Here is a 16,573-nt window from a genome sequence, read left to right as displayed (position 1 = left end):
CTCTTTGGGCTGTACTTCTTCTGTGGGTCAGGAGTGCACTTAGTTCTGGAGTACAGAGCTGCAGCGGTCTGGGCTATGCAATGTACACAAGGTCTTGAGGATCTCAGCAGTCAGGAATTCGTTCCCCTGGTAGGGGGTTGCTGGTGAGTGCCTTCATATCTGTTGATGGTTAGTGATGTTTTTTTCCCCATAACATTGGTTGTCAGTGTGCTGCTCCAATGGTCAATATGTCTCCTTGCTGCTTTGTGTGTCCACAGGAAAGGGTTTTTCACATTTTTTAGTTTACACTGGTGATCACTGTGATTGGTTCACAACAATCACAAGGCACAGAATTATTATTATTTTCATTTTTTTTTTACAGTGTTGCATTATTAAAGTGGTTCTGAACTCAATTTTTTTTTTTACCCTAATCCATTGTTTGCATTAAAGTGGATGTAAACCCCATTCATGAAATCTGACCTGGGCACCTATATCTGTAGTGTTTACCTATCTCTCTCTCCAAAGCCCTAAGTCCCGTGTTTTTCTGCTGCTCCGTTCCTCTGTTATCAGCATGATAACTTCTGACAAGTTATCTGACACAAAGAAAAAAGCAGCTGGAATTTTGTGTCGGTGAAGGGAATTAGAGACAGATAAGCAGAGAGCTTGTCTAATCACAGCTTGTTAGGGTTATGGCTTATGGCACTGTGTGTGTCTATGGAGGCACACAGCCTGGCTCAGGCCAATTTTCACCTTTCAGCGCTGTTGCACTTTGGATGACAATTGCATGATCATGCAACACTGTACCCATATGAAATTTTTATCATTTTTTAATACCAGATAGAGCTTTCTTTTGGTGGTATATAATCACCACTGGGGTTTTTTTTTTTTCCCAAACAAACCAAAAAAGACTGAAATTTTTGAAAAAAAAGTTATAACATTTTGCAAATAAGTAATCTTTCTTCTGCACTGATGTGCACTGATGAGGCTGCCCTGATGGGCACTGATGAGGCTGCACTGATAGGTGGCACTGATGGGGCTGCACTGATTATCAGAACAATGACGATCAGTTCCCTGATTATCAGTGTAAACAGTGTGCGGACAGCCTTGTCGGTTATCAGCACTCCTTTCCTCACACAGACACAGAGCATTGAGGAAAGGACTGCTGATAATCGGCAAGTCTGTTTACATGTCATCAGCTGTGATTGGACACATGTTAAAGGGCTGCTGTGATTGGCCTTTTACCCTGACCTTTAATCAGCTGTGCCTGAAGAAGCGTGCCCAATGCATGCCGAAGGGTCCGCGCAAGCGGTGGGGGTTCTGGGAGGACGTCTATGGACCGCCCCCACAGAACTATAGTACCTCGCTGTAGTCATCATTTGGCTATAGCGCGGTACTAAAGGTGGTTAAACACAGTGCACCGTAAACAACTGAATTTTCAGCCACATGAGGTCTTTGGACCAGCTTCCTGATAGTGAAAACAATGGACTACACCTGAACCCAGCCACTGATCTATGAATGGAGGAGGGAGGTGAGAGCACTTACCACATGGGAGAAATGGATAATATTAAATGCAGTTGCTCGGAACCCATGGATCAAACTATACAGTGCTTTACAGACATAATCCTTTAAGAAATGTAACTTCACAGGGTCTCCATCCAGGGCGCCCAGCACAAAGGTGACTCCGCCTGAATAGCCGTCATGACATGGAGACCAGCTGCAGCTCGAGTGGTGTGGATCAGACATGACTCCTGATAAGAGAACAAAACCGTATCCATGAATATGACAGCAGGGTAAATACCATCTAACACTCATAGCTTGTCTCTATGAGGACAGCAAAAACACAACAATGTACAAAACACACAAATCCGACAGAATCCTTTATTCATCAAACATTCTTTGCCAGTATCGCTAACCTCTTAAAACTGCATGAGATATCACAATATTATTATTACACAGGATTTTTATACTGCCATCATTTTTCGGAGCGCTTTACAATATAAAGAGAGACACAGGATCCTGCACCTCAAAGCTTACACTCTAAATCTAAATACATTGATAATATTAATATGCATTAAATAAAATACAAATAAAAATGTGTAATTGTTTGTATTTTCTGCAATAAATGAATAATATTAACATAAATTAAATAATAAAATACAAATATAACTTTGTATTTGTTCGTATTTTCAGAAACTTTGCAGTGAATCCCATTAAAGTCTAGGGGGGGGGGGGGATCTTCTTATACAGTTCTGGCTACTTGAAAGCAGAGATGCCTGGTGGTAAACATTTTTTTGAGGGTGCGAACAAACCCCTCCAGGTCCGCAATCATCCTACAAGAGAAGCCCTCCTGCGGTCACGGCTCCCCTGATACCCAGCATCGCCGCCTCCGTGTTCACCCGGTCTTCTTTCAGGGTTCCAAATCTTCAGCCTCCTGTCCTGATTGGCCGGGACGAGAAGCCGTAAAACCGATGCCGAATATTTATTCGCTAAAGTCACAAAGTGGGCGGGTGCTCTGCGCCCCGAGGACAACATAAAACAAGCCAATTAGAGCTCAGGCTCTAATCACGTGCTTGTAAAAAAAAGACGGACCTAATAGAAACCTATTGGTCCAGCGCCCTGCACAGTGCAAACACATAGAATGATTGATTTCTTAAATAAATGGTAATATGACTAATATTTTATATCTTTAAGATGTTAAAAAATGCTAGTCATATTATCAGCTTTATTCTGGCTTGGATAGTCTGGTGCACTTTAGCACCTGGCAAATGTGAGTGTTCAAACTTATTTTTAATAAACATATGCTTTTATCAACATTACTTGCACCATGGGTATATGTTTTTTTTCCCTATGCATGTGAGTTGGTGAACCCATTAAAGCCAGATTGGGAGCCAAAGCAACGGAGGAGTTCACACACCCTTTCCCTGCTGGAAATATTTCATGCTGTCATTGACCAAGTTGAACAGCGAGGTCACACTTTATGAGGTGAGAACTAGGGATCGACCAATTATCAGCAAAGCCAATATATCGGGGGCCGATATGCACTTTCCCCGATATATCGGAATCGGCCCCGGAGGTTACCGATATTGCAGATATTTTGGGAAAGTGCTTGTACCGGAGTGATACCTGCAGCTAGAGGCATCACCCCGGTACCGGCGTCCATAGCCGACGGTCGGCTGTCTTGTAATGACAACCACAGGGGCTGAGAAGCCGCTCGGCTGTCATTACAAGGAGCGGGAGGGGACGCCCCCTCCCACTGCCTTCCGCGGCTGCCGAAGACCCGATCAAAGCGGCATTCGGCTCTGATCAGGTCTCCATGTAAAAACCCGGAAGTGATGTCATGACATCACTTTCGGGTACTTGGCGCCAAATTCAAAAAAATTACAGCATTCAAAACAGCCAAACTTGGCGTTTTGAATGCTTTTAAGTGCAGAGGAGGGGTTTGGGGTCTTTTAGACCCCCAGATCCCTCCACAAGAGTACCTGTTAATAATTTATTTTCACACTTCTTACTATCAAATTTTGCACTTTTAGAAGCTAATTATTTTAATGTTCAACATCACACTTCATATGCATTCATGGATATTTTAATTTTATTTTTAGCGCCGCATTTTTCGAATCAATTATTCCATACAAATTTACCACAAGGGAAGTGAATAGTGCAGGCATACAGTATTTCTCAAAGCTGGCAGGATCATCTATTATCAATGTCTAAGTTTAAACAAAATACAAAAATTTAAACTGCTACAGAATTGTATCTGAATATTAGTTCCACGCAGATCACAGGGTTCTCTCTAGCTAGTGGGTCTATGTGAAATTACACCACTCCTTGAAACAACCATGTTTTTTATATCAAAATCATACGTGAATGGTGACATCCTTTGAAACAGGCTACTCCCCTTGTGTCACCAACCAAGTTAGGGTATTTTTTTGGCAAAAAAAAACAAAACATATTGATTTACTGATAGCAGACTGCTGTCTAACTGATATGCACTTTAAATATCCCCTCTGTAAAGTGCTGGATGGCTCTATGTGACTGAAGTTACAGAAGGTCTAGTCTCATCTCTGAGGCACTGGGATGCCCTTTCTTCTTCTATTTAACTGAGTGGTTGGCTCAGTAGTGTCCACAGTAGGGATAAGCTTGGGTTTGTTCCATGTTAGCTGTCATTGCTGGGCCAAAGAGCTGCGGGCAGGAGACTAACTACCCCACAGCTGCACATAGATAAAGGGGCAGGGATGCTCATGACATCATTCACCTAATGTGGGCACATAAAAATATTAGGTCCATGTCATTGGCCTAATATGGCCATGCCCCTATATTGACTTTTTTAAAAAAAATTATTAGTTTCAATCAAATTTTACAAAACCTGCAAAAAGAAACAAAGTTCCTTCAAATAAACATATTACAAAAACAACCCCCCCCCCCCCTCAATTCCCTTCAAGACACCTTGTGTTTACCTCGATCCACCATTTCAGTCCTGTCCAACTTTTCAACATACCCCTAATATTGCCTATTCACACTGATTTCCCTGATTTTCCCAAATTTGTATATACTCTCTGGTTGTTTTGAAGTCCAACCACTTTCTCCACTTTTTAGAAAAACTTTCAACTCGCTCTTCATCCCTACTGCACATACAATATCTCACAAAAGTGAGTACACCCCTCACATTTTTGTAAATATTTTATTACATCTTTTCATGTGACAACACTGAAGAAATGACGCTTTGCTACAATGTAAAGTAGAGAGTGTACAGCCTGTATAACAGTGTAAATTTGCTGTCCCCTCAAAATAACTCAACACACAGCCATTAATCTCCAAACTGCTGGCAACAAAAGTGAGTACACCCCTAAGTGAAAATGTCCAAATTGGGCCCAATTAGCCATTTTCCCTCCCCGGTGTCATGTGACTCATTAGTGTTACAAGGTCTCAGGTGTTAATGGGGAGCAGGTGTGTTAAATTTGGTGTTATCGCTCTCACTCTCTCATACTGGTCACTGGAAGTTCAACATGGCAACTCATTGCAAAGAACTCTCTGAGGATCTGAAAAAAAGAATTGTTGCTCTACATAAAATGGCCTAGGCTATAAGAAGATTGCCAAGACCCTGAAACTGAGCTTCAGCACGGTGGTCAAGACCATACAGAAGTTTAACAGGACAGGTTCCACTCAGAGCAGGCCTCGCCATGGTTGAACAAAGGAGTTGAGTGCATGTCCCCAGTGTCATATCCAGAGGTTGTCTTTGGCAAATAGACGTATGAGTGCCAGCAATGCTGCAGAGGTTGAAGGAGTGGGGGGTCAGCCTGTCAGTGCTCAGACCATACACCTCACACTGCATCAAATTGGTCTGCATGGCTGTCTTCCCAGAAGTAAGCCTCTTCCTAATATGATGCATAAGAAAGCCTGCAAACAGTTTGCTGAAGACAAGCAGACTAAGGACATGGATTACTGGAACCATGTCCTGTGGTCTGATGAGACCAACATAAACTTATTTGGTTCAGAAGGTATCAAGCGTGTGTGGCAGCAACCAGGTGAGGAGTACAAAAACAGGTGTGTCTTACCTACAGTCAAGCATGGTGGTGGGAGTGTCATGGTCTGGAGCTGCATGAGTGCTGCTGGCACTGGGGAGCTATAGTTCATTGAGGGAACCATGAATGCCAACATGTACTGTGACATACTGAAGCAGAGCATGATCCCCTCTCTTTGCAGACTGGGCCACAGGGCAGTATTCCAACATGATAACGACCCCAATTACACCTCCAAGATCACCACTGCCTTGCTAAAGAAGCTAAGGGTAAAGGTGATGTACTGATGTACACAAGCATGTCTCCAGACCTAAACCCTATTGAGCATCTGTGGGGCATCTTCATATGGAAGGTGGAGGAGTGCAAGGTCTCTAACATCCACCAGCTCCGTGATGTCATCATGGAGGAGTGGAAGAGGACTCCAGTGGCAACCTGTGAAGCTCTGGTGAACTCCATCCCCAAAAGGGTTAGGGCAGTGCTGGAAAATAAAGGTGGCCACACAAAATATTGACATTTTGGGCCCAATTCTGACATTTTCACTTAGGGGTGTACTCACTTTTGTTGTCAGCAGTTTAGACATTAACCACTTCCCGCCCGCCCTATTACAAAATGACGGCGGGAATGTGGTTGTGTTATCCTGACCGGACGTCATATGACGGCGGCGGGATAACACAGCTCTGGGCGCCCCCCGGGGGCACGCAGAGCGGCGATCAGTGATGCGAGGTGTCAGTCTGACACCCTGCACCTCCGATCTCGGTAAAGAGACTACTGACGTAGCTCTTTACCATGTGATCAGCCGTGTCCAATCACGGCTGGTCACATCGTAAACAGGAACAGCCGTTGATCGACTTTCCTTAGTTCGTGCCTGACAGGCACGAGTAAAGGAGCGCCGATCGGCGGCTCCCCTGACAGGGGAGGGGGGGGGGTCGGCACTGGTAATCAGATCATTGATTACCAGTGCAGACCCTCGGGGGGGGGATGCCACTAGATCCACCAGGGATGCCCACTATGACCCCAGGGATGCCCACTATGACCCCAGGGATGCCCACTATGGCCACCAGGGATGGCAATCAGGGCTCAGGGAGCCCCCCATTGCCCTCCCCATCAGTGATGCCCACCAGTGTCCTCCCTATCAGTGCTGCCCACAAGTGCCCATCATTGCCATCCTTTAGTGTCGCCCACCAGTGCCCATTATTGCCCAACAGTGCCGCCTATCAGTGCCCATTAGTGCCCATCAGTGCCGCCCGTCAGTGCCGATCAGTGCCGCCCATCAGTGCCCATCAGTGCCCACCAGTGCCGCCTATCAGTGCCCATTAGTGCCCATCAGTGCCACCTATCAGTGCCCGTCAGTGCCACCTATCAGTGTCCATCAATGCCGCCTATCAGTGCCCAGCAGTGCCGCCTATCAGTGCCCACCAATGCTGCATATCTGTGCTACCTATCAGTGCCACATATCAGTGCCTATCAGTGGCGCATACCAGTGCTGCCTATCAGTGCCGCCTATCAGTGCCACCCCATCAGTGCCACCCCATCAGTGCCTCCTCATCAGTGCCTGTCAGTGCAGTCTCATCAGTGCTCATCAGTGCAGGAAAAAACTTATTTATTTACAAAATTGTATAACATAAACAAAAAAAATTTTTTTTTTTTTTCAAACTTTTCGGTCTTTTTTTATTTGTTTAGCAAAAAGTAAAAATCGCACAGGTGATCAAATACCACCAAAAGAAAGCTCTATTTGTGGGGGGAAAATGACATAAATTTGGTGTAAGTACAGTGTTGCATGACCGCGCAATTGTCATTCAAAATGCAACAGCGCTAAAAGGGGAAAATTGGCCTGGGCAGGAAAGGAGGGAAGTGCCCTGTATTAAAGTGGTTAATGGCTGTGTGTTGAGTTATTTTGCAAATTTACACTGTTATACAAGCTGAACACTCACTACTTTACATTGTAGCAAAGTGTCATTTCTTCAGTATTGTCACATGAAAAGATTTAATAAAAGATTTACAAAAATGTGAGGGGTGTACTCACTTTTGTGAGATACTGTTTATTCCATATAATATATATATATATTCAACCCTTCCACACCATTCTTTAACATTTTTTGGAATTATACCCTTTGCAGCATTAGGCAAGTTTGGGACTATTGAGTTTTTATAATACTTTAAAGGTCTGTTTGTTTTATGAAAGAGGCATGTCCAATGGTCATCCGAGAAGTCTTCGCCTGTGGTCCAGTTAATAAGTTGTTGTATCTTTAGCCAATACTCCCGTATTTTGGGACATTGCCACCATATATGGGTCATTGAGCCCTCTACCTGACACCCCCTCCAGCACGTATTTGGCTTCTCTGGTTGATATTGATGTGCTATAACCGATGTAATATACCATCCCGCGAGACACTTATAATTCACCTCAATGTCAACATCAGGTCAATATGGGCACATGGAGACATTAAGTCAATATAGGGGCTTGTCATCAAAACCCCTATATTGACTTGATGTCTCCATGTGCCCATATTAGAATAATAATGTAATTGCTGCCCCTTTGTGTACTTCACCTCTGGGGTGGAAAATGTCCTGCCAGCAGCTCATTGGTTTAGCAATGACAGCTACAGTCCAAGTCCAGACAAACTTGGGTTTGTATCAAACCCAGGCTCATCACTAGTCTAAAGGTGGTCAGACCAATGGTAGACATAGGTGTGCATAGCCTATTGCATTAGGGTGTGCACCCCAAAGCTCAAACACATATGTATACTGTATATACTGACAGTGTCAGTAGAGCGGTGGACAGTGTCAGGAGGGAAGAGGTTGGTGTCAGTAGGACAGTGGATGGTGTCAGTAGTTTTTATTATTTTATTTTATATTATATTTTACTATTTTAACTTTTTTTTTTAATAAAAAAAAAAAATGTATTTGCTCTGATAGGGGGCTTTGGTGAAACTTCAGGGGTCTCAACAGAAGGAATCTGCGCCACATAGGATGATTAGGGTGTGCCCAGGCACACCTGGCACACCCTGTGCGCATGTCTATGATGGTAGAGTATATAGGGCCAGCTGGAGTGTTCAGGGCCCCAGATTCCAGGGGGTGCTATAAAACATATTACACATCTGTGTTCTTCATAGTGGATCCATTTACATTTTATTTCAGAAGGAACAGCATACAATTTCTGTCAGTAAAGTGGGGTACACACTATGAGAAAATCGGAAAAAAAATTCCGTACGAGGAACGATCATTCAATCTTCGCATCGTGTCTACACAACTTTTGACATCCGATTCCGAATTTCCAAAGGAAATTTTACGAAGGGTCAAACTCCAAAATTTTTCTCGTATGTGAACAGAACTAATGATTTTCGTTAAAAGGGTAATGTTTTCATATGAGACAAATAGGAAACGAAAGATCAGAAACAATAATAAGTAAAATAAAAGCGTTTATCGTTTGAGTCAGTTTTGACTTGCTGTGAAACATCGAGGAAAACTGGACAATGGTTCGCCTGATTTTCTTTTAGTGTGTACCCAGCTTTAGGAGGCTTTATTCTCTTCAACACACTGTACACTTAAAATACTTACCTTCATTTGTTTAGACCTACACTATTTTACCAAAAGTATTGGGACGCCTGCCTTTACACACACATGAACTTTAATGGCACCCCAGTCTTAGTCTGTAGGGTTCAATAATGAGTTGGCCCCCCCTTTTGCAGCTATAACAGCTTCAACTCTCCTGGGAAGGCTGTCCACAAGGTGTAGGAATGTGTCTATGGGAATGTTTGACCATTCTTACAGAAGCACATTTGTGAGGTCAGACACTGATGTTGGATGAGAAGGCCTGGCTCGTAGTCTCTGCTCAAATTCATCCCAAAGGTGTTCTATGGGCTTGATCAGTTAGGCTAGTCAAGTTTCTCCACCCCAAACTCACTCATTCATGTCTTTATGGACCTTGCTTTACCCCGGATGCCGGCATACTTAGATGTGCCTCTTTTAATCATCAACCATGTGAGTTGCTAAATATTGAACCTTCATTAAATATAACCATATTGCTACACTTAGAGGCGCCCCTCTTCTCTTTTATACTCTGTAGTTCCTACTGGATTTTGCTTCTAATCCCTTTGTGGAGGGCGCTATTTGTGATGGACATTTTATGGTTACACAACCTATCACATTGCTATAATCTTTTTATATGGACTATAAACTGAAGGATTTATGAATAAATGGTTGTTGAATGAATCATCGAAGTTTCCATTATTTCTTATGGGGAAATTTGCTTTGATATAAGAGTGCTTTGGATTACAAGCATGTTTCCGGATCGCAATCCAAGGTTTTACTGTATATCCATTGTGGATAACCCCAGCCATTAAAATAATAGGAGAGCCTATAGAAAGCTCATAGGAGGTGAAGTTCCTCTCTATTATGGCCAATGCCAGTGATATACGGCAAAAGGTCCCTGGTTTTGCCGCACTCCCATCCCCTCCTTCTATTGCAAGCAGACTGTACTAAGAAATAACTTTGTTTTCTGCATTAGATACAACAATTAGTAACAGCTCCGCTCACTCACCTGCAGCTGGAATGGACGCGCCCGGCACTAGGACCCACGTGTTTTCTGTATAGGGCACTGTGTACATGGAAACCATGGCAACAGACTCTACCATCACAGCGTCGGGGTAGCTATTCAGATATACACTAGTTGTCATTTCTGCATACAGATACATATCGCATTTACACTTAAACACGTGTATTTTATACTTACACAGATAAAGCTAGCTACTGAAGTAAAATCCGTCCGCTTTTCTTCCCTAATAATCTAATCAGTTTTCTGTTCTCTAAATAAAACGATACTTTAATTAATGGATTCAAATGCTCTTCTATGTTTGGGGGTGTTGTGGGTGTTAACAATTGCAATGTAGATGCTTTGTATTAAAAGGTACATGACTCCCCCCCCCCCCCTCTTTGTGTGATGTAGTAGAATCCTGCACATGCGCCGCCTGTATAATGCGCTGCGTTCCTGAAAACCATGACAACCGGCTCTACCACCCAAACTTTAGGGGTTTCACTTCAGTCTAAAAGCAGCTGTTATTCTGATTTCTGCACAGAAATAAATATATTCATCTATGAAATAAATGTTGTTTTTGATCACATAAATGGCAGAGTAATGTTATTTTATTTATTCAGACTTATTGTTGTTTTTCCGTAAGCAGTAAGTTTCAAAACTATATGATAGGTCAGTAAATGCGTTTTATTGATACCATGTTGCTTGGAAATGTTGTGACATCGAAAGGTGTTTTATTGTGGTTATTTTGCGGTGCAAATGAAAATGTACCCCCTCCCATGAAATTATGGATTCATCCGCGCAGTAGTGGGCCAATCAGCATGCGCGGAGGAAAGGTGACATTGATCCGGTGTCATGGCGTCGCTGGTTCGGCTCGGGGGAGTTCTGAAGGCCGGAGGACGCCTGTTCGGGGCTGTGGCGAGGAGACAGACTGGAGTCCGGCAGTGAGTGACGGGGGGAGGACTAGAATTCCCAGCATACCCCGCGAGTGTGTCTTCATAGAGCCCTGTGTGGGGGGAATGTGAGGTCCTCTTTGGGCCCAGGCTTGGTTTCCAGGGACAGTCTCTGTGTAATGGATATCTGTGTGCTGCTTCCATCCATCATGGTTTAGTTATGGAAGGAGTAGGGAAGGGTCAGAGCCCCTGTGTGTTTATTGGCAGCAAATGTTTCTGGGCTTTTCTTTTCTCATGCCTGTCAATGAAATCCTGTCACCAGATGACTACAACAGTCTAAGATTCTACACTGATCAGCCATAACATTATGACCAGCCACCTAATATTAGTAAGGTCCCCCATTTACCACCAAAACAGCCCGCACCTATCAAGGCATGGACGCCGCTGGACACGGTGGATAAAAATACTGACATCAAGAAATCAGACCGTTCCAAATCAGTAATCATGTTATCAGACAAGTTATTTGGGTTGGATATTCAGGAGAAAAACTAGATGGCACCATATACAGTAAACCCCCCTCCATTGCGGGGGTTACGTTCCGGACCCAGCCGCGAAAAGTGAAATTCCGCGAAATAGAAAAACCCTATTAAAATGCATTGTAGGCATGATTTTTTTACTGTCACTGTACGTGTAAAAGCATTTTAAGGTCTTTAAACACACTTTTAAAACAATAGAAACTCATTTAAACACATAAAACATACTAAGAGACAGAGCAGGAGCTATGGAAAACACAAAAATATTTCATTTTTAATGATTTATATAGTAAAATAACATTACAAAAAAAAAACGCGAATTACCGGGACCGCAAAAACTGAACCGCGATGGAGCGGGGGATTACTGTATACCATAATGTAATATATAAAATGATTACACAGAGTTGTCCCACCAACCCATTGGCTACAAACGGACATTTTCGCAATACTTCAAAATGGGTTAGAAACTAACTGCTTGGAAATTGTATACTCCTATGTATTTTATGTATCTTTTATACATATTATTTTTTTAGATTCTGCCATCACCTTGTTTGGTCTCCATAGTGGCAGTCCCCCCCCCCCTTTTTTTTTTGGTGAACCATTGTTTTCTTACCTGGAACTATAGGACTCTGCACCTCCCAGGAGAGGTACCTCGATACTGGGTGCTGGGGGATTCCTTTCAAGCTGCCACCACCGGATGTCCTATAGGGCAGTGATGGCGAACCTTGGCACCCCAGATGTTTTGGAACTACATTTCCCACGATGCTCATGCACTCTGCAATGTAGTTGAGCATCATGGGAAATGTAGTCTCAAAACATCTGGGATGCCAAGGTTCGCCATCACTGCTATAGGGCGCCCTACATCCTAGCCTTGAATGCATTTTGTGCTTTATACTTGTGGTGAGCATCATTATTTATTAATTTGAACATGACTAATTGAATATATATGTGGAATGTTGATGTATTTTAATTGTCTCTGCTCTTTTACAAAATCTGCCAAGGATTGAAAGGGTCTCTGAGGAAGCACTTTTGAACATTTAGTTCAGCGAAACGCGTCAGTCCCATGTTGTCCTGGTTGTGACTACCAACAGGCCACCTTCATCTATGGGCCGGAATTTTTCTCTTGGCAGACATGATTAGTGATTATTACATTTATGTATTTAATGTCTTGCTATGTTTTTAATAAATTATATAATAAAATAAATTTTTAAATTACATTTTTCTTCTCCTGTCAACAAATGCTCGCCATTGCACAATCCACACCCATCTTTTTTAATAGGTGGGGTGAGTTCCAATTAGTCCGCTGGGATCAGCCCCCACCTGTGTTTTATTAGGGTTAGAGACTAAATCTCCCATTGGACCAATATGTTTTACAATGCAGATGTGTCATACAAACTCCCCTCTATGATAGCTTACAATATGGTAGGGTTTTACTGTGGAAATTTAAAGATACAGACACCCAAATATCAACCCATTGGTTACAAACTGACATTTTCGCTTCAAAATGTGTCAGAAACAAAATCTCCCATTGGACCAATACATTTACAATGCAGTTTGTAACCAATGGGTTAATTTTTGGGTGTCTTTATCTTTAAATTTCCACAGTAAAATCCTACCCTATTATAAGATATCCTAGAGGGGGTTGTGTATGACACATCTGCATTGCATCTTGCAATTATTGCAAAAAAAATGTCAGTTTGTTGCCAGTAGGTTGATATTTGGGGCTCTGTATCTTTATATTGATACATTTAAAATTTTGATGATTATGGCTTACCGCTAGTGAAAACCTAAATTCAGTATCTCAGAAAATTAGAATTTCTCTTTCGTTCATTGACGGACACAGCTCCTGATCTTAACCATTGGGTTATACTGCCTCATACAGCAGTAGGACACTTGGCAGAATAAAAAGTCTGGCTACGCCTATGGACAGTCTCAGGGGGTATACTCCCTCTCTGTTATAGGTACTCAGTTTTTTTTTTTTTTTTCTGCCTAGTCTGTAGTAAGGACCTAGTTCCTTGCTGGGATCTCTGGTCCTGGCAGATGTTGGACCCTCTTTCTCGGCTCATAAGCTTTTTCGCCCCTCAGGGTCGACTGACACGGGATCGCAGCCCTTCGGGGCCTCCTCTGGAGGATCCAAGTGAACTTGGTCTGGCAAGTCAAGAGCAGGTTTCTCCAGACCCATGGACAAGGCCCCTTCAGCATGAAGGTGCGCCTTCACCAGTATCTGGGGGGACGTCTTGCTGGTTCCTAGACCCGTAGACTCCCCTGGTACAAGTCAGGTGGGTCCATGAGGTCATTTGATCCGGCTACAAGACTGAGTTTTGTTCTTACCCCTCCAGTAAGGTTCTTCCTTCCAATGTGCCACTGTCCCTGGTCCGCTTACAGGCTCTTTTTGGGGCTGTGCAAGATCTTTTACTTTAAAGTGTGATGGATTCGAATTCAGAACATTTTCAGGGGTTTTTAGCCAAACCTTTTTACAGTCACCAGGAAGGAAGGCAAGGTGCGTCCCAGTTCTGGACCTCAAGGTGCTGAACTGCTTTGTGCGGGGGCAGAAGTGCAGAGGTTCAGAATGGAGTCTGTTCGCACGGTGGTGGCTTCCCTGCATCAAGGGGATTTTTCTTGCCTCCATCTACTTCTAGGACGCTTACCTTTTACATTCCAATATGTGTCGGTCTCCAGTCCTTCTTCCGCTTTGCCGTGGGAGAGGAACATTATCAGTTTGTGGCGTTACCCTTTGGTCTTGCTTCTGCTCCTCGGGTCTTCACAAAAATGTTGCCCCTGGTGCTAGCATTGTTGCGCCAATGGGGGATCGCGGTACTTGGCTACTTGGACGACTTCCTTCTGTGAGCGGAGTCTCCTACTGCTCTGGTTGAAAACCTGGAGATCTCCATACGAAATTGAGGGTGTTTGGCTGGATTCTGAATTTTTCCGTCCACAAAGCTGGACTATCTGGGTCTGACTCTGGACTCTGGCCTTAGCCAGAGTGCTTTTTCCTCTGGACAAATTCCAGAAACTGCAAGCTGTAATTCATCTCCTACTGTCCAGCAGATGGTAATCCTTCTGGACTTGCATGCGGGTGCTGGGCCTGATAGTGTCTACCGTCGAGGCGGTTCCATTTGCACAGTTCCATACGAGGTCCCTGCAAGGGAGATTCTGGCCAAATGAGACAAGAAACCGCAGTCTCTGGACAATCGGATATGGCTGAGCCGGGTAAGGAAAGAGTCCCTATAATGGTGGCTTTGTGCTTCGGCTGGGTAAATCCTTCCTCCCCTTGTATTGGACAGTGGTCACCACGGATGCCAGCCTGTCCGGCTGGGGAGGCGTCCTTCGCAAAATTTCTGGACACTGGAAGAGTCCAGACTACTGATCAATGTCTTGGTACTCTGAGCGATCAGACTGTGCCTGGAACATTGGACGGATCTTCTTCAGGGATGTCCAGTGCGCATTCAATCGGACAATGCCATGGCCGTGGCTTATGTCAATCACCAGGGGGGGGGGGGCACAAGAAGTGTCCTGGTGGCTCTGGAGGTATCCAGCATTCTAAGGTGGGCAGATTCGTTCGTTCCAGCCCTCTCCGCCATACACATTCCCGGGGTGGAAAACTGGCAGGCGGATTACCTCAGTTGGCAGGCGTTGGACTAAGGGGAGTGGTTGATTCATCCAGAGGTGTTTCATCAGTTGTCTCGGATGGCGCCATCCCCGAGGTGGATCTGTTGGTGTCCCGGCTCACCAGAAAGGTGCAGAGGTTTGTGGCTCGGTCACAGGATCCACTGGCAGATGCCACAGATGCGCTGGTGGGCCCCGTGGGGTCAGTATCATCTGATCTACGCCTTCCCTTCGTAGAAGTCTTGGCAGAAGCTTAAGAGAAGAATCAAGGCAGAAGGGATTCGGGTCATCTTAGTGGCCCGGGACTGGCTTCCCTAGGCTTGGTATGCCGATCTGGTATGGCTGGTCGCCGACGTTCCTTGGAAGCTTTCTCTCGGGGAGGATCTACTGTCCCAAGGACCGATTTTCCATCCTGCTTTTACAGTTGCTGGCTTTGACAACTTGGCTGTTGAACGCCAGGTGCTCATAGAGGTTTGTCGGTGATTCCAATGCTGTTACAAGCTAAGAAATCTACTTCTAGGAAGATCTACCATCATATGTGGAAGATGTACATTACATTGTGTGAGTCTCTTGGGGTTTCAGCCATGCTCTTTTCTTTCTTTCTTCTTCTTTCTTCTTCTTTCTTCTTCTTTCTTCTTCTTCCTTCTTCTTCTTCTTTCTTCTTCTTTCTTCTTTCTTCTTCTTCTTTCTTCTTCTTCTTCTTTCTTCTTCTTTCTCTTCTTCTTCTTTCTTCTTCTTTCTTCTTCTTTCTTCTTCTTTTCTTCTTCTTTCTTCTTCTTTCTTCTTCTTTTCTTCTCTTTCTTCTTCTTCTTCTTCTTTCTTCTTTCTTCTTTCTTCTTCTTCTTCTTTCTTCTTCTTCTTCTTCTTTCTTCTTTCTTCTTCTTCTTCTTCTTTTCTTCTTCTTCTTCTTCTTTCTTCTTCTTTCTTCTTCTTTCTTCTTCTTTCTTCTTCTTTCTTCTTCTTTCTTCTTCTTTCTTCTTCTTTTCTTCTTCTTTCTTCTTCTTTCTTCTTCTTTCTTCTTCTTTCTTCTTTCTTCTTCTTTCTTCTTCTTCTTCTTCTTTCTTTCTTCTTCTTTTCTTCTTCTTTCTTCTTCCTTCTTCTTTCCTTCTTCTTCTTCTTCTTCTTCTTCTTCTTTCTTTCTTCTTCTTCTTCTTTCTTCTTCTTTCTTCTTCTTTCTTTCTTCTTTCTTCTTCTTTCTTCTTCTTTCTTCTTCTTCTTTCTTTTCTTCTTTCTTCTTCTTTCTTCTTCTTTCTTCTTTCTTCTTTCTTCTTCTTCTTCTTTCTCTTCTTTCTTCTTCTTCTTTCTTCTTCTTCTTTCTTCTTCTTCTTTCTTCTTCTTCTTTCTTCTTCTTCTTTCTTCTTCTTCTTTCTTCTTCTTTCTTCTTCTTTCTTCTTCTTTCTTCTTCTTTCTTCTTCTTTCTTTCTTCTTTCTTCTTTCTTCTTTCTTTTCTTCTTTCTTCTTCTTTCTTCTTCTTCTTTCTTCTTCTTCTTTCTTCTTCTTTCTTCTTTCTTCTTT

At 43.3% G+C, this 16,573-nt stretch overlaps 2 protein-coding genes across 2 annotated transcripts in view; one reads left to right on the top strand and one right to left on the bottom strand.

The window, feature by feature from the left end:
* The window catches only part of LOC309554057 (uncharacterized protein), a 60,580-nt gene extending 50,505 nt beyond the window's left edge, over window positions 1-10,075 (bottom strand). The window contains exons 1-2 of the mRNA XM_082255581.1: window positions 10,036-10,075; window positions 1,522-1,727 (exon numbers count right to left, since the gene is read on the bottom strand). Of these exons, the coding sequence (XP_082111707.1) occupies window positions 1,522-1,722 (201 nt within the window). The 5' untranslated portion in view covers window positions 1,723-1,727; window positions 10,036-10,075. The remainder of the gene's footprint in view (window positions 1-1,521; window positions 1,728-10,035) is intronic.
* A 761-nt stretch (window positions 10,076-10,836) lies between these two features.
* The window catches only part of NDUFB2 (NADH:ubiquinone oxidoreductase subunit B2), a 15,686-nt gene continuing 9,949 nt past the window's right edge, over window positions 10,837-16,573 (top strand). Inside the window, exon 1 of the mRNA XM_082255466.1 lies at window positions 10,837-10,970. Within this exon, the coding sequence (XP_082111592.1) occupies window positions 10,882-10,970 (89 nt within the window). The 5' untranslated portion in view covers window positions 10,837-10,881. The remainder of the gene's footprint in view (window positions 10,971-16,573) is intronic.

The sequence above is a fragment of the Pelophylax lessonae genome, assembly GCF_965119305.1.
Source record: "Pelophylax lessonae genome assembly, chromosome: 4".
NCBI classification, from domain to species: Eukaryota; Metazoa; Chordata; class Amphibia; order Anura; family Ranidae; genus Pelophylax; species Pelophylax lessonae.
Note: the sequence above shows the minus strand (reverse complement) of the source record. Positions and strands in the feature narration are given on the sequence as shown.